This window comes from Mercenaria mercenaria, chromosome 9, assembly GCF_021730395.1.
Source record: "Mercenaria mercenaria strain notata chromosome 9, MADL_Memer_1, whole genome shotgun sequence".
In the NCBI taxonomy this organism is placed as follows: Eukaryota; Metazoa; Mollusca; class Bivalvia; order Venerida; family Veneridae; genus Mercenaria; species Mercenaria mercenaria.
In genome coordinates this window covers 12,237,169-12,263,750 of record NC_069369.1, presented here as the reverse complement: position 1 = coordinate 12,263,750, position 26,582 = coordinate 12,237,169, and the positions used below count along the sequence as shown (strand labels likewise).

At 34.9% G+C, this 26,582-nt stretch overlaps 1 protein-coding gene across 1 annotated transcript in view; it reads right to left on the bottom strand.

The window, feature by feature from the left end:
• The window catches only part of LOC123546475 (dedicator of cytokinesis protein 1-like), a 123,622-nt gene that overhangs the window by 57,219 nt on the left and 39,821 nt on the right, over positions 1-26,582 (bottom strand). Inside the window, exons 25-38 of the mRNA XM_053550407.1 lie at positions 25,789-26,026; positions 24,778-24,858; positions 24,226-24,267; positions 15,367-15,560; positions 14,960-15,032; positions 14,176-14,335; positions 13,841-13,912; positions 12,931-13,031; positions 7,001-7,086; positions 5,740-5,896; positions 4,784-4,915; positions 4,325-4,444; positions 1,783-1,872; positions 755-859 (exon numbers count right to left, since the gene is read on the bottom strand). Coding sequence (XP_053406382.1) covers positions 755-859; positions 1,783-1,872; positions 4,325-4,444; positions 4,784-4,915; positions 5,740-5,896; positions 7,001-7,086; positions 12,931-13,031; positions 13,841-13,912; positions 14,176-14,335; positions 14,960-15,032; positions 15,367-15,560; positions 24,226-24,267; positions 24,778-24,858; positions 25,789-26,026 — 1,651 coding nt within the window. The remainder of the gene's footprint in view (positions 1-754; positions 860-1,782; positions 1,873-4,324; positions 4,445-4,783; positions 4,916-5,739; positions 5,897-7,000; positions 7,087-12,930; positions 13,032-13,840; positions 13,913-14,175; positions 14,336-14,959; positions 15,033-15,366; positions 15,561-24,225; positions 24,268-24,777; positions 24,859-25,788; positions 26,027-26,582) is intronic.

Here is a 26,582-nt window from a genome sequence, read left to right as displayed (position 1 = left end):
TAGGTACCTGGCTATTTGGTTTATCGGTTTAATATGGTACAACGGTGTACCATTATTTGGTACAAATAGGGTACCTGGCTATATGGTTTATCGGTTTAATTAATATGGTACAAGGGTACTATTATTAGGTACAAATAGGGTACCTGGTAACCGTATATGGTTTACTTGGATACATTATGGTACTAAGGAGTGCCATTGGTTTAAAGGTACTAAAGGGGTACCTTGGTATACTGGATATTTGTTTACAGCGCAACAAGGTTAGGAAAATAAGTTTTAAAAACATGCCCTCGGTCGCTTCCCAGCGCGAGATTTTACGGCTCTAGCAAAAGCTGACATGACCAAGTATGCTCCATATCTCTTTAATCTTTATAAGAAATTGAAAACAATATATTATGTTTCTAAGAAGCTAATTATTTGAAGCTTTGTGAAAACTTTTACAAATTTATAATAAGTAAAGGATTGAAAATCGTATGTTGTTGTTTTTGAAATTTCATCCTAGAATAAATGTATTTTATACAGAAAATTAACATTTCTCTTATCATATTATATACACAGCAATTTCATCATCTTTTATTTGCAAGACTTTTACCCAACAGTTAAGAACTATTGATATATCTGCCAAAACATCTAACTTAATTCTATAATTATAAAGGAACATACACATAGTTTCATATTTCTAATTTTGTTTTGTGAGAATCGTACAAGTTTTACAGTTTGGAAATATGACTGTATTTTTGATATACAGTATACATACCTGTAAGAAAGAGGGGAATCCCCTGCCGAAGTATCCGACTCTGAAGTACTCTGGGTCCGGCCTCATTTCCTTCATAATACTCTCAAACAAAGCTGCTTGACGTCTCTACAAACAGTATAACACATTATATAAATCTCTATCTATGTTATCTATGAAATCTGAAATCCATAAATTCAAATTCCCATGGTAAGTCCTGTATGGCACGAACAAGGAATCTTTATACCATTAAAATATCAATACAAACAAGGAATCTTTATACCATTAAAATATCAATACAAACAAGGAATCTTTATACCATTAAAATATCAATACAAACAAGGAATCTTTATACCATTAAAATATCAATGTACTGATGCATAGTTTGTGCTTTATGACCAGCTGATATATAACACTTAATTTGACTAGGCCTAAGTCAAAACTTAAAAGACAGAAAACATAAAAGTTCATTTTTATTTCATGTAATAAAACAACTGAATGACTTGTCAGTTAACAGTTAAAACTATTAGCCCCGAGTTGCTGGGCAACACTGCAAAATCATTTTATTTTGTGGGCATAAAATTTCAAGGTTTTGTCTAAAATGGCCTTCTCAAGGGGATATGAATTTGTAAATTTCAATTTTTAAAAATAAAATGAAAAGGATTATGTTCATGATGAAATTCATGAAAATCAGCCATACATGAATATCAATGATTTACCACTGGAGTAGTTGTGACTATTGACCTGTTACATATTCAGTAATGGTAATAGTTTTGTACCTTTTGTGCTGGACTTCACAAAAAGTGCTGAATACTGCAATGACTGTTGAAGGTTTAAATATGTTACTTCAGGAGAAAGGGACCTACACCATTCCCCCTATCCATTTCTTTTGTATAGTTATTTACCAACCTTGTATTTAAATTTCTCTCTGTCAGTGTTATGGAATTCAAGTACAGTAGTCAAAATGCTATTGACAAATGTCAATTTTTTTATTTTTGGCTCTTACTTCCAAAATTTGAAAAGGAGATTTATTTTTATAATTGAGAACTTACCAGAATCCAGCTGAGTTTTTCAAAGTCAAACAACTCATTCTCATACAGGCCTGAAATCTCTTTACACAGATCTATACCCTTCTCCCACATCTGTAATTATAAAACAATATCATTATAACATTATTTCCTTTCTTGTTCTAAAGTTAAGTTTCTTGGCGTTTTGAATTACAAAACAGCAAAAACATGACTTCCTGTATGCTAAGTAGTAAAAGCGTAAACAAGAGGGCCATGATGGCCCTATATCGCTCACCTGTTATCATTGCACTAGAGGACAAGGTCCTCAGAAAAAATATCTAAGTCCAAAGGACAGGAACAACAAAACAACAATGGGAAGAAATTAAACCAAAAAGAAAAAAAAAATTCTTACAAGGTATAGATTTGTCAAAATACACCTAAAAATTGGAGGTACCATCCATGTTGTACCATAGAAAAGTGGTCTCAGTTTTTCCCTACGGCCAATAATGAAAAAGTTACTTAAAATAAGCTATTTATAGTAACGTATAAGGGAAGTAATTAAAAAAAAAATATTGTAAGTGTACAAAAGAAGGATCTGCCAAATAAATCTGTCGACATAAATGAAATTTCAGATCAGTATCTTCATTAGTTAGGGAGATATACCCATTTTAATTTGAAATAAAGGGAGATAATTTAACATAAAATCAGTCCAAAGTTATCTACCCATATTGTCTCATTCCAACTAATAAAGATAATGAAATTTCAATTAAGTCCTCTAAGTACTTACTGATATAAATCCATTTTGATTACAATCAGGGGAGGTAATCAGATACAAAATAACTCTGGAACCTAAGATTGGATCTGATTTGTCATGGAATCCAAGATTTATTGTTGTTGAAGATATTTTGGAAGTTTGTCTAAAAAAAACCCATAAATGAAGTCTCTATATGGCTGCAAAAGCCAAAATAGCCAATTTTGGACCTTTAAGGGGCCATAACTCTGGAACCCATGAAGGAATCTGGCCGGTTCAAGAAAGGAATCGAGATCTTATGGTGACACAAGTTTTGTGCAAGTTTGATTAAATTCAAATCATAAATGAAGCTGCTATTGTGCAGACAAGTTCAAAATAGCTAATTCTGGCCCTTTCAGGGGCTATCACTCTGGAACCCATAATGGAATCTTGCCAGTTCAAGAAAGGAACCAAGATCTTATGGTGATACAAATTGTATGCAAGTTTGGTTAAAATAAAATCATAAATGAAGCTGCTATTGTGCAGACAAGGTCAAAATAGCTAATTCTGGCCCTTTCAGGGGCCATAACTCTGGAACCCATAAAGGAATCTGGCCAGTTCAAGAAAGGAACCAAGATCTTATGGTGATACAAGTTGTGTGCCAGTTTGGTAAAAATCAAATCATAAATAAAGCTGCTGTTGTGCAGACAAGGTCAAAATAGCTAATTTTGGCCCTTTCAGGGGCCATAACTCTGGAACCCATAATGGGATCTGGCCAGTTCAACAAAGGAACCATGATCTTATGGTGATACAAGTTGTGTGCAAGTTTGGTTAAAATAAAATCATAAATGAAACCACTATCGTGCAGACAAGAAATTGTAAACGGACGCTCGGACAGACGGACGGACGGAAGTTCTAACGAAACGGTATTCATGTGACACCCCAATTGTTCTCTCTATTGTTCTAACAGTCACATAAAAAGAAAAAGGTCACATAAACAGAACGGAATGAATGACATCAAAGAGAAAGTATGCAGTTATGCAGTCACTTAACCATCATTTTGTGGGCATGGACGGACTGACGACGGACGAAGGGTGATCACAAAAGCTCACCTTGTCACTATGTGACAGGTGAGCTAAAAATACAGAACAGCATGTATTTCTTTCTTTTTGTTTGGTTGTGATACATTTCTCTCCAGAATTTTATAAATACACTACGCTACAACTGATATAACATTCTGACTTTGATATAATGAAGCGTTCATGAAGTGTATGGTAAAATGATATAATTGAACCGTGCCATAAGAAAACCAACATAGTGGGTTTGCAACCAGCATGGATCCAGACCAGCCTGCGCATCCCCGCAGTCTGGTCAGGATCTATGTGTTTGCTTTCAAAGTCTATTGCAATTAGAGAAACTGTTAGCGAACAGCGTGGATCCTGACCAGACTGCACAGGCTGCTCTGGATCCATGCTGGTCGCAAACCCACTATGTTGGTTTTGTCATGGCACGGCTCATTATCATTGACATAATCTATCTTATCTACCTTCTAAAAAGCTCATTATCACTGATATAATCTATCTTATCTACCTTCTAAAAAGCTCATTATCACTGATATAATCTATCTTATCTACCTTCTAAAAAGCTCATTATCACTGATATAATCTATCTTATCTACCTTCTAAAAAGCTCATTATCACTGATATAATCTATCTTATTTACCTTCTAAAAAGTGCTGTATGAAATTATGAAATAATATTGATATAATGTATGTTTCACTTCTTAAAGCAATGATATCACATTGATATAATCTACCTGTATGAAATGATGATATAAAACATTTATATATTAACCTACCTTTCCTTTCTCAAAGTACTGTATGATATGATGATACAACATTTCCTTGAGTTCTCTGTGTGTTGTTGCCTCAGGAAACCGTTCTGATTGTAGAATGGTTGATAAACGATCATCTGACCACTGCAATAGTTTTATTTATAAATTAAATTTCTAACCTCTTACACATTAGCATAACAACTGATGTATTACGTGTCCATATAAAAAGTCTCTTGTTAACAACAAGAACACATTTTAGTGAAAAGCATGCATGCCTATATATAATTTACATAATGAGAAGACAGACTATCAGCATTTAATAATCTACAATATAATGATCTATAAATATCCCATTGTAAGAGATTCTAGTGAAACGAGCATCATTTGAAATTACTGATAAATGCAAAACAAGGGAATCTGACTGGAGTTAAATGTTGTTCAAACAATCAAGACAGGTGACAAATACTGATACATTATACTTACATTGAGTAACTTTGCATATAAAATAAGCGTATGAGCTGCCTCGGTAAAGTTGTCACAATCCAAGTGCATATTGTGTAGTTTGTGTAGGTATCTAACATACATCTCCTGTCTTCCTATCTCATTGTAGAAATCCTGAAATATTTTCACATCAGTTTTAACCCTTACCTTGCTAAATTTCTATAATGAACTAGTCCATCTTTCAATTTGGACAGTACAATTAACTGTTAAAAGGAGTGCTTACCAAAAATGATACTGACTGAATGGCAAACAGTGCAGACCATGATCAGATTGCACAAATGTGCAGGCTGATCTTGGTCTGCAATGGTCGCAAAGGCAGAATCACTTGCCACCAACAGGCTTAAGGTTAAACTGATCCCCACAGGTTACTGTAAACTTCTTCACATGAATCAGAGATAGAGGTCCAATGACATGAGACACAGTGTTTTCAGCGAATCATACCCTCTCTCTCATTCAAAAGTCATGTGCTCTACCAACTGCTAACTGGGCAGGCTTGACATGCATTTTGATCTCCGCACATGTAAAACATTCCCAAAATATTTCATACCCAAGTAAAACTGCAAAACCACTTTTCATTTCTCAAGTAAACTGTTTTGTATTGTCAGGCAAACCTGTCCTTACAACATACATACATCCTGAGAGAACTGGGGTAAAGTAACAAAGTAATTATCAGAGGGACAGTGGTATAGAGCCTTGCAAGTTTTAACTACAGTATTAACAATCAGGGTTTGATTCCTAGCTGCCGCTAATATCCCAATTAGAGTTCAGTGCAATGTGATTTATTTAAATTGGAACTGCACTATCGGCCTAGACTGGATGCTATGGAGGTAAATATGACAGCTGCTGTAGGGTTCTTCCATGCATTACACTACCCATGCTATATAATAAACCTATACTTGTAACTAGAAGTAATAACTTGTAATAAGCAATTAACTTACCAACAGATTTACAATACAACTCATGCGGTGATCTTTTATCTCATCTTGAATAATGTGTCGGTACTCCAGAAGCCGCTGCAGCAACTTTGTAATCATTTCAACAAACTCCAAGCCCTGCTTACGGATCAGATCTGAGCCATTGCACAAGTTCAATAACCTACAAAATTTTACATATATTTTTTTAAAACCTGCAAAGAGAACTATCAAACTGGACAACAAAGGGCTGCAACTCTGTAATTCATAATTTGTCATACCAGTTAGATCAGTCTGCTGCAAATCTTTAACATTTTTTTAAACACGCTCAGGTCTCTAACTGGTCTCATATAAGACACTGATGCTGACTTTTTTCACACAAAATAGACTCTAGAATGAGTCATTAAGCTTCTGGCTTTTGTCAAAAGCCAGGTAAACTTTAACATATGACACTCGCAAGAATGACGGATCAGTAAAATAAAACAGTTATTGCACCATTATTTCTGTAACAATAAACTCAGCTACTGTATGTTGCTTCTGTGTATTTAAAGGATACGAAGATAAGAATGCATTTATTCCACTACTTTCCTCTAGGTGTCATACTGACATTACCAGCAACACAGAGGAGAATGGTACTTCGCATTTCAACCTTTTGAACGAATTAAAAACATCTTCTGTTTAAACAGTATTTACATTTAGTATATATTTTGCACAAAGAAAAAACAACATTTATTTTCGTATTAACAACACTGATGTAATAATGTCAATCATGACCTTTTCCGCGAGACTGCATGTGCAATCTAACACAATCATTTACACAACAAGCATGTGCCAAATGGTGTTGTTTGAAAAAATCTTTCAAAATTGAATGCAAAAAGTTCAAAAAGAATGTTAAGTTTTAACTTAAACAAATTTTTTTGGTGGTGAAGATGAAAACTGATTAGATATGACTACATGATTTTGTCCTGGATTTAAGGTTGTATGAAAATAAAAAATCAAGAAATATTTTTAACTGATGATTAATTACAATTTAATGTGGGTGGGTCTTTTTGTCTGTTCTATTTAGATTATCAGGTCAATTATTTTGATTTTCTGATATTTAAGGAATGCAACCCTCTTATTTTTGTAGCAAGCTACTGTAAAAACATAAATGTAAGAATTGAATCCTTTTTTCTTGTACTTTCACCAAAGAGTCACTAGCATGATTCAAGAATTTCCCTTTGTGCTTTATACTCTTTGTTCAATTCTTTGTTGATTTTCTTCATACAAACAAACAAAGGTAACTTACGTGTCTTTAAAGAGTTGCATGTACTGCTCATCCCCTCGTCCTCCCTCCACCAATACATCCATCTGGTTTATCATTTCATTCTCAACCTGGCACATAAAATAGTAAAGTGGTGAAAATCTTTTAAAAGTGAACAGTATTTTACTTTATGCTCTTTGGTGAAATACTGAAATTTATCAGTGAAATAAAACTGATTTATTTTATGCTGACTAATGAAATACTGTATTCTACCAGTTAAATATTTTCATATTTCATCACTCACACTGTGAAAATATGAAATCTATATTTTCACACTGTGAGAGATATAGCTCCGCCCCCTCATTACATTGTGTATGAATTTTAAATTATTTACTTAAAACAGGATGAAAATTGTAGTCGCACTTTGTTCTTTATAGTTCATTTCTCAATTCAAATTATTTTACCTAAAGAGAATTTCATAACGTTATGCAGCAAAAAATAAAATAAAATGAAACTTTATGTTGCATGCGTCTTTATAATGTCACAGCACGTCTGACGTCATGTCTGTTTACGTGCATCTGTTTCCCGCGCTGAGATTAAAAATAGTTGCATAATGCAAATCTCAACGTAATTGAGCATAAAATAAAAAGAAAATTTGTTTGTTTTCGTGAATATGGAATATATCTCACCTCGAAGTGAGAAAATGTTCACATCTTCACGAGCGCGTATATTTGAAATTTTCTTGGTTCTCAGTGAGATATATTCCATATTCACTCAAAACAAACAAATATCCTCTATATTTTCACTGTTTCATACAGTGAAAATATCATTTTTATTTTTCACTGGTACAGAACTACACTTGAATGCGAAAGAATATGAATTATAAATAATAGAAAATTCCATGCAAAATATACTTCAGTAAAGAAAAAGATTTATAGAAATACTAAACTGGATCCTATATATATATATATTTATCATAATAAAATGTAAAAGAGATCAGGCGACGTAATAGAACTACTTACAGTTTTTCTACAAAGATATCTTGACGTCACGGCATTATGATGCATGTGACATTGCGCGGTAAAAATGGATATAATTTTGTTAAAATCATTAAAAATACATAAAATAAATAGAAAATTTGTTTGTTTCAGTGTAAGATCGAAATATATTTCACTCATGAACACCATAATTTACATTTTCACTTGTGGCTGCGCCCACTCATGAAAATATTGCATTATAGTGTTCACAGGCTTTCCAGTGACTTTTGAAGAAAAAATAGGAGAAAAGTAGGAGCCTCTAACATAAAAAAGTAGGAGAAAAGTAGGAGGAAAGTAGGAATCAGATCATTAAAAGTAGGATCTTGTAACGGTCAACTTACCATTTGATCTTCTAATTACTCACATGTGCCATCATGTAAACACTTGAAATGAACTCATTCTTTGGTGTATGAAGCTGTTTTCATTCTCATCAGGTTCTGAAGTCAATGGAAGTGCTGCCATCAACCTAAAATTTTTTTTTCATTTTATTATTCAAACTGAACATTTTTACATATCATAAATCACAATGTTATATAAAAGCTACTGTTCTAGGGAGATATATTGAAAACTTTAAGCATTATGTTTCACAACTGGGCCTTAATACTATGCCTGAAAAGTTCTTTGAAACATATAGATTTTGTCCAAAAATAAGCCAAGTGTTTTCTGCTCATCTTCCCTAGAACAGTCTAGTTAATCTAGACAGTACAAAGTGATTATGTGTAGCTCTTTATATAATTACAGGCAATGGTATTATTAAAGGCACTATAAGCCACAAAGCATCTAAATGATACAGCAAAGTAAAGTATCATGCATTAGCAATAACATTTTCTAAAATGCAAGGTCAAGTAGATTTTAAAATGTTAGCTGAAAACATTGACATACAAGTACTAATCTAATACTAAAACAACCAAACATGTATTTTCTACATCTAGCAAGCCATGCCCCATTTTAAAAATAACCCTAAATGATGGACTTAGCAGATATGAATGTTGTGCACTGTATTAATATATTGTTAACATCAGTTTGCAATACATATAATATTCCTATACATGATTGTGTCACACCATATTAAAGCTATATAACCAAGAGCTGGTTTTGTGGCTTATCCTCTCTCTGTATAGTCAATTTCCTTTCTTGTTTGATTTACTTGAGTCCAATGATGTTTTCTGTTTGTACATAAAATTGTCAAGCATCTTTTGCCGCTTGCAATCAATGTCTTGCCTTTTTTCTCTGCAACATTCCAAAGCATCACCAACCTTATCAAGGTTTGATTTGGCAACCTGTAACAATCCTTGTGCTATGTCTAATTCCTGGAAGTCTTTCTTCTTTATTGCTTCAGAAAGTCTATTATTTGCTTCTGCAAAGACATGCTTTGCTTTTGACAGATCATCCTTTAACTGCTGTTCACTCTTCTTTACTTCTTTTTCTTTTTCCCCTAATTTTCGTTTTCTTTCTTCATTCAGCTTCAGTGACTGCTGTTCTTTTTCTCTTTGTTCTTTCAATGCTTGTTTTTTACTTTCAGTCAATCTAAATTCAGCTTTTTCTGTCTCAATTCTATCCTTATACTTCTGATAGGACTTGGCAACAGAAGACTGTAGATCTTTGGTCATTGGAATGTCTGTGACCTTACCCTTGTACATACCAACAGCATCCCTAGTCAACCTGAGGCCATTCAGGGATTCTTCAGACAATAGTGTTCTTTCATTAGTTAACAGTTTCTTATTGATAGACAGACTTCTTTCGACATCTGCATTCCCATGACTTATGCACAAACAGCTTATCACTAACTTTCTCAGATTTTTATACTTTAGACGACCTGATGGTGTTTTCCTGCTCAAGACATAGCCCCAATAATGATCTATTCTATCAATCTCATCCTGGTCATTATATATCTTGCTATCTGGAATATCATCTGCTCTATACAACTTCCATTCATCCCTGATTAAAGGAACTTCTTCTTTTGAAATACCTGGCAGAGTCTCTGATAGCCTTTTCAAGTGTTTAAAGGCACTTTCCTGCTCTCTTACTTCTGGATGTAAACACTGAATATTTTTTACCAAAGCAACATCAACCGGAAGCTTTTTAGCCAAGTAACTTGTTACTTCTTGATAAAATTTCCTCATGTCATATTGCAGACTTTTCTGCTTTCCTGAGTCAAGCTTAGATAACGTCTTCTCAGTGTCACTACCAACTTCCATCTCTTTCAAATCAAGACAGTTGTTCAGATCTTTCACATCTAATTTAACCAGTTTAGACCCGATGGCATCTGCAACAATGTCATGTTTGACAAATCTAAGCATCAATGTCCTAATAAGGTCACAGGCTTCTGAATACAACATGTGAATTAGAGGCTCTTGCTTTTGGAACATGATCAAAAATCTTTCAAAGACTGGCCCCACACTAATAAGAAACTGAATCTGTGCTAGAATTTCTTTGGACTTCAGCTTTTCACAAATCCTGAGGTACCTAGAATTCTTCTTCAGATACTTGTCAGTTCCTTGATCTTTACTAATCTGTGGTAGCACTTTCAAGAAATATCTACTAGAACCCTCCCAATGCTTGAGTAGTCTTCCAAGAGCGGGTATCAATGTCAGCCACCTACACTGAACGTGTCTTACAAACATGTTTTCATCAAGATTAAGGTCTTCCAGCACTGCAGCATAATCTTCTCTCTGACAGGTGTGTGATTTAAACCACTGAAAGAGGTCGATGGCTAATTCCTCTGCATCCTCACCATAGACATTAAGACCTTTTCTGAATCCATTGTGAACAGCATGTATAGAACATGGAACAAATTCAGTAAGTTCAGGTAGACCGAGAGAAGCTTTATGTGTATTGACATGGTTCCAAACAGTCTTATTAACATTGGGACCATCACTCCCAAGTGATACTAATAAATCTAAAGGTATCTGATAAGGTGTTTCATTCAAAGTATCAATTAAAGCCTGTCCTACATCAACACCTTTGGCATGACCAAACAGTTCACTCTTTAAAAACATAGTGCTTATTTCACCTTTCTCTTCATTCCAAAACCTGATTAATATATCACACTGTTTCATATTTTGGACTGTACCAGTTTCATCAACTGAATTGTATATGGTATCTTATCAGTTGCTATTTTATTTGCTATAGTCTGTCTAAAATAAGGACCAAGCCCATCTGATATCATATATGATACTTTTGATTTACTCATTGTAAAGTCCTTTGCCACAGAGCTACCTGGGAACATGCTTTGGAATAACTCTGGTGTCCCATCACAAGAACTGTATGTGTAACCACTAGCTGCTACTTTAAACGCCCACAGTGTCTCTGCTTTACAAACTTGCTCCTTATGGGATAATGACTGGAGCTGAATGATTGAAGATTTTTTCTCGGTATCACCTCCTCCTTGAGAAGTACTTGCAACAACACTGCTCTGTTTTTCAACAAAGAACTTCTTCTGGGAGCATGAATTTCTTAATTTCATATTATCTTTGTGCTTTTGTCCATCAGCATGGTTCATAAGTTGCCCAACACCAGTATTGGAACATGAAATTGATTTATCACAAATAAAGCAGAAGCCATTCAAGTTAGATGACGAATCCTTTCTACACCACTGATTAAGTTTGTGTCCATTTTTATCAATCTTATTAAGCCAAGAAGCATTAAAATGAGTCTTTCCACCTGGCATAGTTAGTATCTATGTTAAAGGATGTTAGTTTATCTTTGGTACATCTAGACTGTTAGTTGACACCTGCAAAATATATCAAGTTAGCTCAGCTACTACAAGCATTAATGTTTGCAGCTGATACTTCAAAAGCTCAAATGTTTTCTTAAAACATTTTCAGTGGCTTAGAAATATTTTCATGTAATTATACATCAAAATATAAATTACATTTGAGAGAAGTACCAGTAGCAAACTGATCAGGTTAAGGCATCCCAGCACTGCTACAACAAATTCTTATCCGGCTTAGCCAGATAGAATTATAGTTGGTCACTACAGTTATGTTCTACCTTAACCTATGCTTAGAGTGAACAGAAACATTATAATGCACTTTGAAATAGTGAAATTCAGATCACAATATTTTATGTTTTAAAAAGATGTCTTTAGAAAATTGGGTCTAAGTCAAAGTACAGTGTATCATTTCTGTTCACCCAATTCCCTCAGTTTGCACATCATTGGGAAAGAGTTACAGTGCACAGCAATCATATCTGTTAGCCTACATGTGTTCAAATGTGTATCTCTTTACCTTTAGAAGACAATATTTGCTGGATCCGGCACTGAAGATTCCCTAAGAGGTCAATGGCAGCATGTCCAGTAGTCCAATCAGAGCCTGATGAGTAGCTATCACACCATAAATCATATAACACAATTCATTCTACAAATAGACTAAAGCATAATCATGTTAACTACTTAATTTAAAATTTCATTGAACATGTTTTAATTTTTTTTTATTTTGAAAATATCAAAGAAGTAGGAGAAGTAGGAGTTTTCTGAGAAAAAGTAGGAAAAATGTAGGAAGGGATCTAAATAGTAGGAAAAGTAGGAAAAAGTAGGAAAAAGTAGGACTACTTGAAAGCCTGTGTTCACTCGGTGAAATATATTTCAATCTTACACTAAAACAAACAAATATCCTCTATTTATATATCTAAATAAAGTCTGCAATTCTAACATCATTTTTAACCTTACTTAGCTTCCAGGCTGATTTTGCAAATGGTAGTTGAATCCCCAGGTACCCCTCCAAGCATTATTTCAGGCGGGCACCTGGGTAGAACCACAAACCAAATGCAATCCGGCTGGTTAGCCTCCTACATCTTAAACTGAGGTTCGAGCCCAATTCAGTACAGCCCACTCAACCGTAGTGGCCTGAAATCAAATCTTGTTTTAAGTTATGGTATGGTAAATTGTGTACTTCAAATGCCATTCCACTGATAATTCTAGTAACACAAAATTCTTACTTCTTTAAAGTTTCCTCGGATGCCTTTATGTGCAGGCTGGGGCTGGTTAAATTCACAGACCATCATGTCAAAGAAAATTGGAATTGTTGCTTTCCTCAGCTCTGAAATAATGAGATTATTACCAGTGTAGAAAGGCCTACTATATTGATCAGCTTGGTTTGAATATTGTGAGAATGGATGAATTTGTGTAAAACAACTTTCAAAGACTTGCTTATGCTTAGCCTGAGACAAGTGACAAAGTACTGCAGTGGCAATACATAAGTCCCCTACTGGTGGAAAACTTTCAATAGTGACCTTGACCTTTGACCGACAAGCATAGGTCATATGTTGACACATTGTCTCATCATGGGGAACATTTCTGTGCAGCACTAAGATAATCTATCAATGCATAAAAAAGTATGGAACGGAATCAATTTTTACTTGACCTTCAATAGTGACCTTGACCTATGATCTAAGATTTATGAAAGTAGCTTAATACTTTTTGAGTCATTGCATGATCCAGATTTGCAGATGGACAGATGAATGAACATTCCTACATATGCGTATTTATGTGGCTACTCTTTTGTTCTCTCTATTGTTCTTTTAGCCGCGTAAGAGAAAAATAGCCACATAAAAGCCTTACTGAATGAATGACAGTACAGTTATCTATTTGTTCCTATAGCCACCTAAGTATGCAAATGTGGGCTCGGACAAATGAAGTGCATTCCTATAGTCCCCTCCAGTGCTCTACAGCTTGGGGACTAATAAAGCATTTTCTGCTCAAAACAGTAAACTAGCACTTCTTTCTTAAAATAGCCATTCATAAGTTTTGTTGATACTTATTCCTATATATCCACGAATTCTTAACATTTTCAAAACCATCAGGTTTACAGCTCTAGAAGCCCATGTGTTATACTGTAGTTTTATTTACCTGTTTCAGGTATAAGAGTCATCTCTAACAATGGACCAACCATCTCTGGGATAAATGATATCTTGTTTGTACCTGAAAATAAGTGAAAAATAAAATCCAGTCAAGAAATATCAAGCTAAATGGATGCTTTTATATATATTTACCAAAACCTGTCCTTCTCTTCATGTCTTATCTGAAGATTATCTTCTTAGACTTACTCTCAAAGAAATTGTCAAATCATATCTAGAGTTTTTCAAACTGACATGGCCTCAAAACTAGCCTGTACCCTGAGCCCATATTTTTGCATTTAGAGATTATTTGTGTTACAACGACATGCCAAGAACAAGCAAACTTACCTAAACCTTTCCACATTGACCTTATTTCAAAACCCATCTCTCGCCTCATATCTTTGTACTTGGAGATTATCTTGTTTCGTTTACTTGCCGAGAAATTCTCCAGCTGTAGGTGATCCTGGGTCAGGAACGATATTGCACAATGAAAGAAGTTGTTCCACAACTGAAATTAACAGAAACATTTTCTTACATTCAGAAATAGAACTATCTTTATAACAGTCTTTGTGAAAAACATTTCTTGTTCCAAATATAGCTGATTTTATAGACTACAGACAGCAGTCTTCAAGAAAAGAGGGCAATATTTGATAGTCTTAGATAGCTCACTAGAATTTCAAAGCTTTTCACTATATCATACACTCAGGTCATATGGCCATGTTCTTGACAAATCTGAATAATTTTTAAAGTCTTGGTAGGGAAACACTGCTGAAAAATTATCTCAAAATTGAACCAGTGATTTAGGATAAGATTTTGTTTGAAGATGTTTACATACTCTGCAATCATGCTTGATGTGCCAAAAGTCATTCTGACCGTAACTCCTGTATTTCAGATATTCTTTACCCTTAACCTGCTAAATTTCTAAAATGGACTGGTCCATCATTCAATTTGGACAATACCATTTATTATTTGAAGGGGTGTTTGCTGAAAATTTACTGACTGACCAGTGAACAGCGCAGACCACAAACAGACTACACGGATGTGCAGGCTGATCTTGGTCTGCACTGGTCGCAAAGGCAGAAATATTCGCCACCAGCAGGCTAATGGTTAAATTAATATAACACAATCATACCTGATACTGGAATGGATTTGAAAACTTTTCACAAATTGTATGAGCAAAACATCGCAAGGCACGCAGGATGATGCTGAAAAAGAAAGAGATATACCGTCAAATCATATAATATTGTGCCGAAAACAGCTATTCCATGGGAATATAAGTTCAAGGATTTCAACTTTGAAAGATGAAATGAATGGCAATTTTAATGCAGGTTAATGCAACTATGAAATACTTGAAAATCATTAATGACTACACAGAACAGTTTGAACACAGCCAATTAAGCTAATAGATGAATATTTAAAAGGTCCTGTTCTATTCTTTTAATCCATTTTGCAGTAATGGTTTACACTGCATATCAATTAATCAAAATCATAAAAACTATAAACTGCTTGTTCATCATGTAACACCATTACCCCACCCACCTGTTTTGCAACATGATCATTTCCATCCAGTCAAGTTGGTACACGCTAGATGTGATAAGGTTTCGGAACAGCATCATAATTTCCAGGAGGAAATCCTCAAGGTCTGTCAGGAGGGTGTAGCGGCTGATATAACTCACATAGTGGGCCTCCGTCATTTGCCGTAAAATATTCAACAATACCGCCACACAGTCGCCCTAAAGTATCAATTTAAATTCAACAGATTTGTTATTTAATATTTAAATATTTAAAAAAAAAAAATTGAATTACCATCAAAAATTGCATGCAAAAGATTCTGAAGGCAGAAACTATACATTTGGAAATATGCAGTTCTCATTTACAAGCAGTAGAAAGACTTGCCTTACAAGAGTCAGCTTTACTAGATAAACAATATTTTGAAAAACATGCATATTCTGAATTGCAACAGTTTTTCAACATTACACATAAATACTTATTATCTAACTTCTAAGTATATATTTTATACGTTCAACAAAAATTCATTAAGTAATTACAACAATGTAAGTATATTCGCATAACAAAATATCAAACCAGTTTTATTAAAACAAATATAAACAAGAAACGCGGCAATGCCACGAAACCAGGTTTTCAACACTTTTCATAAGAATAAAAAAGTATACTGAATCACAGTGCACCACTTTAAAGCACAACCCTAACCCTAACCCTAACCTAACCCTAACCCTATTTTTAGTAACAATGACCTTGACCTTGATCCCAGAAACCCCAAAATCAATCCCAAGCTACAACTTTATATAAGTTTTCTATACACCAAGTTTCATCATGATAGCTCATTCCTAAGTTAAGTTATTGACCGGAAACCCTTTTTCTATTTTAAGTAACAGTGACCTTGGCCTTGACCCCAGAAACCCCAAAATCAATCCCAGCCTTTGTCATGATATAAGCTACATACATACCAAGTTTTATTCAAATATCTTTACTGAAACAAAAGTTATTGACTGGAAACACCAGTTTGACGCCGCCGCCCATCCACCCGCCCGACCAACGACATACCCCAATGTAATAACTCAGGTTTTCAACGAAAACCTGGTTAATAATTCTACAGAAATAACTCCAACAAAATAGATTTTTACTCCAGTTTCTATATCAAGCTACGGGGTATTGGATAACAATGAATTCGAACAGTCACCAGGTATATGACAGTACAGTATATATTTCACAAAGTGAGGGAAATGCAACTTGACCTTAATTTATGAAAGAAACTACAGTGAAACACCGCTCGCTCGAGCATCGATGACTCGAGCACCCGGGCTCGCTCGAGCAATTCATGTGGTCCCGGCCGATTTCCTTCTATTTTCTATGTGAAATTACCATGGATGGGTCGAGCATCGATAACTCGATCGCTCGAGCATGACATCTGGTCCCTGTGTATTAATTTACTCTTTGTTGCTTATGGCAAACTCGAGCAAAGGTGTCAACATTTTCACACCTTCGGCGGTCAGAATGTATCGGTTAATTTAAAATTTTCGCATGCCGTGAGAATTCCCCGACTATCTTAAATGTTTGTTTATCGGTATATTTGATCTGATAATGAGATTAATTATTGATGAAAGGTGGAAGAAAAATTTTCTTGATCAAAATTGTTATTAATTATTACTTTTTTCTGTGGGATCGGGAAGATAATTATGAGATCTTAATATTTTAATCAACAGTTGTTTGCATGCAAATAAAGCCTTTTCATAAAATTGAGACTATAATTATGAGATCTTAATTTGGAGAAGAAAACTGCGAATTTGATTACAGTATTTCAAATAAAAAAATGTCTTAGCTGTTTCTTCACATGTGCCATTTACGATCTATAATAAATAACGTTTGTATTACGTTTTTTGAAAATGTCGCGAGTGTGTTGTTATTACGCATCACCGTTTCCTCTGCAAATGGTCTCGATGACAACTGGTAAACCAAACTTCAATTTTCTTAGTATGTTGGTCAATGTTTGGGTCACTCGAAACCATAGATAACTCGAGTATTTTGCTCATCCCCTTGCGGCCTCGAGCGAGCGGTGTTTCACTGTAGGCAAATATGTATAAAATATTTTATTTTTTTTGTTGGATCTAACGTCGCACCGACACATGATAGGTCATATGGCGACTTTCCAGCTTTAATGGTGGAGGAAGACCCCAGGTGCCCCTCTGTGCATTATTTCATCACGAGCAGGCACCTGGGTAGATCCACCGACCTTCCGTAAGCCAACTGGATGGCTTCCTCACAGGAAGAATTCAACGCCCCGTGTGAGGCTCGAGCCCACATCAATGCAGGGCAAGTGATTTGAAGTCAGCGACCTTAACCACTCGGCCATGGAAAATATCAATGTTTAAACAATAACTGTTCATTCTGATGTTCATATAAGACTACATCAAGCAAAACATTTAAACCGTTTTATAAAGATGTTGTGTGTTTTAAGCGACTTGGCGGGGCGGGATTTTGCAACAGTCCACTGCATTATCGTGCAAGATATGTTACAGAAGTATATTCGGCAACCTGATTTCTTATTCAGTGGCCATCTCCCTCACATTGTAACAAATGTAGTGTTGGATACTGAAAGATTACGGAATTTCACAATTATATTGCTCTACATATTTTGCTTGTTTTTGAGATTACCATTATCTGCATAAGTCAGAGATTAACTCCGCCCCGCCAGGTCGAATAAAACACACAATAAAACAACATATAGCCAGCTACTTGCAAAACTATCACTTTCTTCATTTATTCTTCATTCTTTCTCCATAATACAGTTTTGCAAGCAGCCCTTGATATGTAATGACATTGACAAGTGAAGGACTAACTGAACAGTAAAAAAGTATATACTGCCAACATTGTGCAAACTCCATTACTGAGTGAAGAAAAAAAGTACTTTTCACAAGAGAAAATCAAGATATAAACTGGGAAAATAACAAATATATACTGTCCACATGTGCAAAATCAAACAATTTCAACACATAAACATGTATGTGCAACACATGGAATATAGAATACATACTCTTAATTTCTTTGCTATTCTTGTCTGCAATACAAATTATATCCAGTTTCTATAAATTTAAGCACAAAACATTTGAGCCGTGCCATGAGAAAACCAACAAAGTGGCTTTGTGACCAGCATTGATGCGACCAGCATGGATCCAGACCAGCCAGTGCATCTGCACAGTCTGGTCAGGATGCATGCTGTTCGCTGAAGATTCTCTAATTGCAATAAGCTTTGAAAGCGAACAGCATGGATCCTGACCAGACTGCGTGGATGCGCAGGCTGGTCTGGATCCATGCTGGTTGCAAAGCCACTATGTTGGTTTTCTCATGGCGCGACTCATTTAAGGGCAAAAAAACTTAACTAAATAAATCAATATCATACACAACTCCTTTCAATTTTTTTCAAAATATGCTTTTTGATTAAAATCTTGCTTCGTTAAAACACACATGAAAGGCTTCAACATTGCCTTTCTGAAGGGATTTTCATGCTACTTTGTTAAGGCTTATCAGTAGCTGTTAGAAAGACAATCAATGCCATTTTTCACAAAACAATCAGTATTGCTATGTGGTCATTAATGTAAGTAGTTTCAAAATAAAAAATGTTAATTTTACACATGGTAGTTGAACTTTTCAAGACATGCTAACTGCAAGGGAGGGGTATGGTTGGTAATGTGCAAAAATAAAAAAATATTGATAAATATTAATAGCAGTGGAAAGTGAGTATATCTGCTTTATAGAATGGTAGAAATATAAAAATAGCTGAATAACAATAATAGGTATCTGGTAGGATAGAAACAGCCATATTGAAAGCTTGTTTCGCTTTTACCTTCATTTAATATTGCAGGTATATTCATGACCCTTAGAAAAGCTTTTTACCACTTTCTTAAAATCAACAGGAACTTGATTACTATTTATCCAATGTGATTTTACTACACGGGTATTGTTAATATATCTAAACAGTAAGTAAAAAATTGTGAAAAAATGAAGTGAAATAGTTTTTTATTTGACCTGGCCTGTTTCAGTCACGGAAGCCTGGTAACACCGTAACCTTGTTTTTATATGAATGGCATACACAGCCTTGACCTGGATCATATTGAGCCTTGTCCTAGATTTGTGCAAAGGTGACATATACAAATAACCTATATTCATTAGTAACTAATACACAACCTTGACCTAGACTATTACTTACATGTTTGTTGACCCATACTTAAACTTCTGTCTTAAACAACCATGAACTTGATTAAAGTCTTTAAAATTTACTTTTAAAACAAAAATGTACATAGATTAGGCATTTCTACTTGCTGACAGTGTTTAAGTCCTAGTTCTTAATCTCTGAGTCCAAGCTAAACTTTTATTATATACCTATATAAATTCTGTAAAAACTCGGCTGGTATTTCACAATTAAATATGAACAGACAGACAAAAATTCCGTATTGTACCTTTTAAATTCCGTATTGTACCTTCCGTATTGTATGCTGCCAGACTATTTTCATAAATATGCATGACCCGAAACATTTCTATAAATGGCGCATTAAGTTCCATTTAATATCAATAAACATTGAAAATTTCGTTCAAGAACAAAACAAGAATCAAGATGGTAAAGGTATATAATAAAAGGGTCATTATAACAGTAGCTAGATCTGGGACTTTGTATTCGGCTCTCGTGGATTTTACAAGGTTGGATCACACTCGGCGCTTGCGCGCCTCGTGAGATCCGATCTGGCAAAATCCACTCGAGCCGAATACTGCATCCCAGATCAATCTACTGTTATAATAACCCTATTATATCCCAGTGGAAACCAAATCCAACCCCCTAGAACCATTTAATGATAACTGAAACCAATTAATACGTACAGGAATGCTAACTAGCTAGTTTTATTTGCGATTAATGGAAGACTGCAAGTTTATAATCAAACTAGCAAAATTTGAGCAGTGGAGGATCAAAATCCTGTCACTAGAAACTGACATATTAAAAATTATTAGATAAGTAGAGCCGAACTTCATTCTTTTGAACGTGACGGGACCAGCAAATTTTTTTTCGAGTTATCAGTAGTTAGAGCCATCAAAATACATTATATAGGGATTTTGCCTGGACCTGACGATGAGTTTGAGGCAAAAGTGGTGTTTGAATTATCTGAGTCTGAGCAAACAAAGTTTGACTTTATCTTAGATTCAAATTTTCTAGAGCATCATACCGAGGCAGAGGCCTTGCAGTTACATACAGTAAAACTATTATCATTGTTGGAGGATTATCTTTCATGGATATTTTGCCAATCTGCAACATTAATAACAAAAATTTGTTTTTTCCTTTTTAAAAGTTGAGATCCACAAACCTGTGTCCTCAAGAAGCAGCTGTTTCGGCTAAAACAACAGAATTGTATGCCCAGGAAATTAAATGATTTTACAGCATACATAGTTTGCAACCATATATATAAAGCAAGAGTTAACAGCATTAACAAGCCTCTAATTTACATGTAATAAATTTAGGTGATTAAGCTCTGCTATATAGCATCTACATGTTTATAGATACTTAAAAGTAGCCTTTATAAAGCTTAGATCAAGCCAAGCTCTAGAATTCTTAAAATGGCAAGTATATAAATCCCCCACTGCACAATATATGAGGTTAAGTTTTTGCATATCACCTTAACTTCTACACATTCCTCATAGCGTTCCCAGTTCTCCTTTAAATAACACATAAATTAAGTACCCATGAAGTACTGTGTATACAATCTTTTATATCAGCTGCTATTTTCCTTCACAAAATAGAATTTTTTACCTGGAACACAATACCGACAAGGTAACATTTAGATAACATCTGATAGCATCAGGTTTAATGACTTTTTAACACAACTGCTTAACATGGTAACAGATAATGTTAACAAACTGGTTCTAACAGCCAACATGGTGCTATTTGATACACATATCCTACATAATATTATTAGAAACCAACAGCTAACTTGATGGTATTAGATAACAACTACCAACATGATGTTATTATATACTAACATGATGCTACTGGACTCCAATAGCTAACATGACACTATCAATTCCCAACTTCTAACATGATGTTAATGGCTTCAAATAGCTAACATGATGCTATCAGATTCCAACAGCTAACATGAAGTTATTGGATTCATAAAGCTAATATGCTGCTATTAGATTCCAACAGCTAACTTGATGCTATCATACTCCAACAGCTAACATGATGCTATCAGATTCCAGTAACTATGATTATGCTATGCAATGCCAACAGCTGACATGATGGTATCAGAATTAAACAGCTTACATGATGCTATCATATTCCAACAGCTAACATGATGCTATCAAATTCTAGCATCCAACAAGATGATTCTTCAGCGAGACAACCCAGATCATGCTCTATCATAATGGTATCAGGTAACATGATGCTACTTTAGTATATTCATACAAAAAGATATTCTTGCTAGGAAATGTATATAGTTATGCAAGGAATAATTTGAGATGTCATGCATTCCTGAATTGTGCAGATGTAAACTATTTTATTCAAATGTTAGCACTTTTTCATGGAGCAAAACAAGTAAGCAGTTATATATTTTGTAGTTCAAAGCAAGTTAGTACGAAGATCTATATGAGCTGTGCCATGAGAAAACCAACATAGTGGGTTTGGGACCAGCATGGATCCGGACCAGCCTGCGCATCCGCGCAGTCTGGTCAGGATCCATGCTGTTCGCTTTCAAAGCCTAATGCAATTAGACAAATAGCGAACAGCATGGATCCTGACCAGACTGCGCGGATGCGCATGCTGGTCTGGATCCATGCTGGCCGCAAAGCCACTATGTTGGTTTTCTCATGGCACGGCTCAATTATTATCATTTTGTTTAACTGACTCTATACAGACCAAGTTTCATTTCAGACCAGGAAATGATCCCAGTGATAAAAGAGCTATCTGAGGACAGCAACACTTAACTATTCAAAAGCATTGTCACTTAGAAAAGTTGAAACACAGACATAAACCAATAATAAACCTTTACACTAAAAAAACTGCCAAGCTGAAAAAGAGGCATGACTTTGTGAAAAAGCAAAACAGAGCTATAGTCTAGTGCATTGCATGTCAGATCTCACAGTGAACAGGTCTGTGTAGTTTCAGTCCATTCCAATTAATGGATACTGAGATACCAGTTTACATACAAAACTTAACCAAATATTGCTTACACGAAAAAGAGGTATGTCTTTGCAAAAAAAACCCCCAACATTATAGTGTTATGGAACATCTGCATTGCATGTCAGATTATTACAGTTTTAGATAAGGGTGTAAAGTTTCAATCCATTCCCACAAGTGGTTACTGATGTACCAGCTTGTACACGAAACATAACCAAATCAGGATGTGGAAGCAAACGAATGAGTGCATTAGCTCTACCTATTTCTTCCCAAAGTCAAGCTATAAATGATTGTAAACTGCCCATTTTTCTTAACTCTTTGTTAAAGCTCCGATCTGGACAATAAAGAACATAAAAAGCAACAGAAAATGAGGAACAATTTGATTATATTTGACTCCTACACCTTCTTGATAATCACAATTTTTTTCAAAGTCTGTTAACATATTCTTTTACTGTGTATATTTTTGATAATAATAATAGTAAATTGCTCAGTTTTCTCCAATCTGTACTTTTTTGACTTCAGTATCTTTGTTAATAAACATTTATACCTATACAAATTCTGTAAGAAAATTGGATTGTATTTCACAAGTAAATACGTACAGGCAGAAAAAAAAATTCCGTATTGTACCTTTTGTATTGTGTGTTACCGGACTATTTTCATTAATATGCATGACCTGACACAGTTTATGCCCATAGAAACTTCACTAAGTTCCATTTTAACATTGATAAACATTAAAGATTTATTATAACAGTAGCTAGATCTGAGATTTTGTATTCGGCTCTCATGGATTTTGCAAGGTCGGATCACACTCGCCGCTTCCGTGCCTCGTGAGATCCGATCTGGCAAAAATCCACTCCAGCCGAATATAGCATTCGAGATCAAGCTACTTCTTTAATAACCCTATTGTATTTCAAAGATGGACTACAGTATCTCTGAGCAGCTTTTAGCTATTGATCATTTACATTTTAAGGATGGACTAGAGAATCTGGTAGAAGATTTTAGCTATTGATCATTTACATTTTAAGGATGGACTAGAGTATCTGGCAGGAGATTTTAGCTATTTGATCATTTACATTTTAAGGACGGACTTGAGTATCTGGTAGAAGATTTTAGCTATTGATCATTTACATTTTAAGGATGGACTAGAGTATCTGGTAGAAGATTTTAGCCATTGTTCATTTACATTTTAAAGATGGACTGGAGTATCTGGTGGACTGGAGTATCTGGTAGAAGATTTTAGCCATTGTTAGGATTGGCTGGAGTATCTTTTAGCAGCTTTTAGCAATTGATCATTTACATTTTAGGGATGGATTGGAGTATCTTGTAGCTGTTTTAAACTATTGATCATAGGAATAAAAGTTCAACAGAACGCCAATGGTTCAAACTACAGTCACTAGTTCTTAAAATATTTATGGACCCCAGACACCTTAAGGTACCAGTAAGATGTGTTACTAGATCTCAATGGATATCTCAATCATTTCTTAAATGCATGTTCAGCCTCGAATAATATGTCCTACACCAGACTATACAATAGTTCTGAGAGAAACTCCTCATTACTGTCTAGGCTAAAACAACTGTGGACTTCCTTTTGTTTTTCTCTGAATATAAACAAAACTATTTGAAACGTAAACTTGATATGAAAATGTAAGGAAAATCTCATTTAAATATGCACTGACAGCCAAATAAATACAGAATTGAAAACCTAGCAATTAATTCATTTTTACCTGTATTATGACAAATCTTCCATGTTCAAAAACATAACTTACCTGTTTCAATTATAAATAATCATGCATTCACAAGTTATATGCAAACCAAAAATTGCCTCACATTTTCTACAATCAACCGTGTTTCAAGTTACACCGCTATTTTGGAGACCAGTCTAAAGTAGAACTTCACCATTGGTCAATTTTATGACTGAGCTCAGAATCAACCAATCTGCTTCAAGATTTAGGAGACTGGTTTCCAAACTCAGTTTTATAATCTTTAACAAAAAGATAAACATATTTTGAGGCACCACCTTTATGAAACAGTTTTGCTGATATACCTACTTTAAAGTAAGTACTATGTCTGAAGGACTATATCTTGCAGGGAACGAGCGCTGATTTCCAGATAACCAAAGTTCAACTTTATATGCTATTTTGCGCACGTTTTTGGGATGGAACTTGAAAATGTCTTCGAGATAGCCAGATTTTGAGATATTAAGTTTTGACTGTATATAATGAAAAAGCTTATGAAAAACAAAGAAATATTTCAAACAAATGCCAAAGAGAACTTACAGCATGTGTTTTAATTGTAGTTTGTATCACAGTCCGTAAAATAATCTCCATGATCATGCTCACATCTTTGTCATGTGACAACTGAAAATATACATGTACATTATTATCTATTAATTTGTATTGATAACTTGATTATTAATGACTCATTACATAAATCACTGATCCATAGTCTAAGCTTTTGTTCAATCTATAGTTCGACACTAAATTTTGCAAGGCTAAAGTCAAATACTGAAGAAACAAGTAGCTGCGTTCAATAAACACTTGATGCCCTCGGTGGCATCCTTGTTGATACAAAGCAAGCTAAGTCCAAAACGAGGTCATGTTCAAGGTCAATGTCAAACTGAGGTCAGGTGATGTCTGAAGGTGAGGAATGGTCACAGGTTACATCTGCATTAGTATCAAGTCATTCTAGTTAGGGGTATTGATGCTAGACGAAACGGTCCCATTTGGTTAACCTCGTACGGATGGACGAACGGACGAACAAACTCATGGACGGACGGACAGGACAATCACTATATGCCTCCCGCATCAGTAGATGCCGGGGGCATAAAAATAATGAAAATTTATTTCTGATATCATGTAACAGTAATAGAACACTTTCCAAATGTCTTGCCAGTCTATAGATAAAACTAATGGGTTTGGTCCTTTGGACCTCGAGCATTTGGTAATCAGCAAGCAATTCAATCAGTGTTTACAATTAAGTTAAACACATAAAATGTCATAGAAATGTTTAAGGATACTGCCTCTCATATTTTTACTGCGGTATATCTGAAAATGCAATGAACATTTTAGTATTTCATAACCTTCACATGACTATTTTCCCATTGACTAAGTGCGTTTACAATCATTGTAACACGCAATATCAATGACTTGTACAGACTGGAAAATGCATTACCTGCCTTAATATATGGATTTCACTGATTTTGGTGATAACGAATATTGTATAAGTTTCATAACCTATTTCATAACAGAGGCCCCAAACTGAAGAAATGGTAATCTGTTTATACATACCAGTTTGCTTGGATTAAACAAATGGTCCATTATACTGCTGAGCACTTTTATACATGCGGACATTTCATCTTGTGCCTCCATCATGTCACGTATATGGCAAAGCATCATGGGAAGCAGCACCTCCCGACACTCTCGTTTTGCAAACAACTCGGTCTGCACGAGATCCTCGATACACTTTATCTTCTGAATCTTCAGACGCTGCTTTGGCACATGGTTCAAGAATTCAACAAACAGCTGACTGCAAGTAGTATAATTTATGTCAAATAAGCAATGGGTTATATTCTGCAGCAACTTAGGCTCCTTTCATCCTACATTTAACCCTTAACCTGCTAGATTTCTATACTAACGGACTGGTTCTTCATTCAATTTGGGCAATACAATTTATTAATCGAAGGGGTGTTTACAGAAAATTTACTAACTGAATAGCGAACAGTGCAGACCATTATCAGACTGCATGGATGTGCAGGTTGATCTTGGACTGCACTGGTCGCCAAGGTAGAATCACTTGCTGCCAGCAGGCTAAAGGTTAATCGAACAGATTTAGTTTCATCTATGTATGTTTATGTATTTAAAGGTGAAATGTCTGATACTGCATTATTGTTCTTCTCATACAGGAAAATACTTAGTTTATCAGCACTGTAATCAGTGTATCTCTAGTGCTTGTGGTTGGTATGTTCAAGTTTTATTAAGGATAACATGGTGTAATAGGCTTCAATTCCACCAAAAGCGTATATACATTATCAAGTTGTAAGCTTTAAAAATGTCAAACGATAGAAATAAGGTGCATATTGACA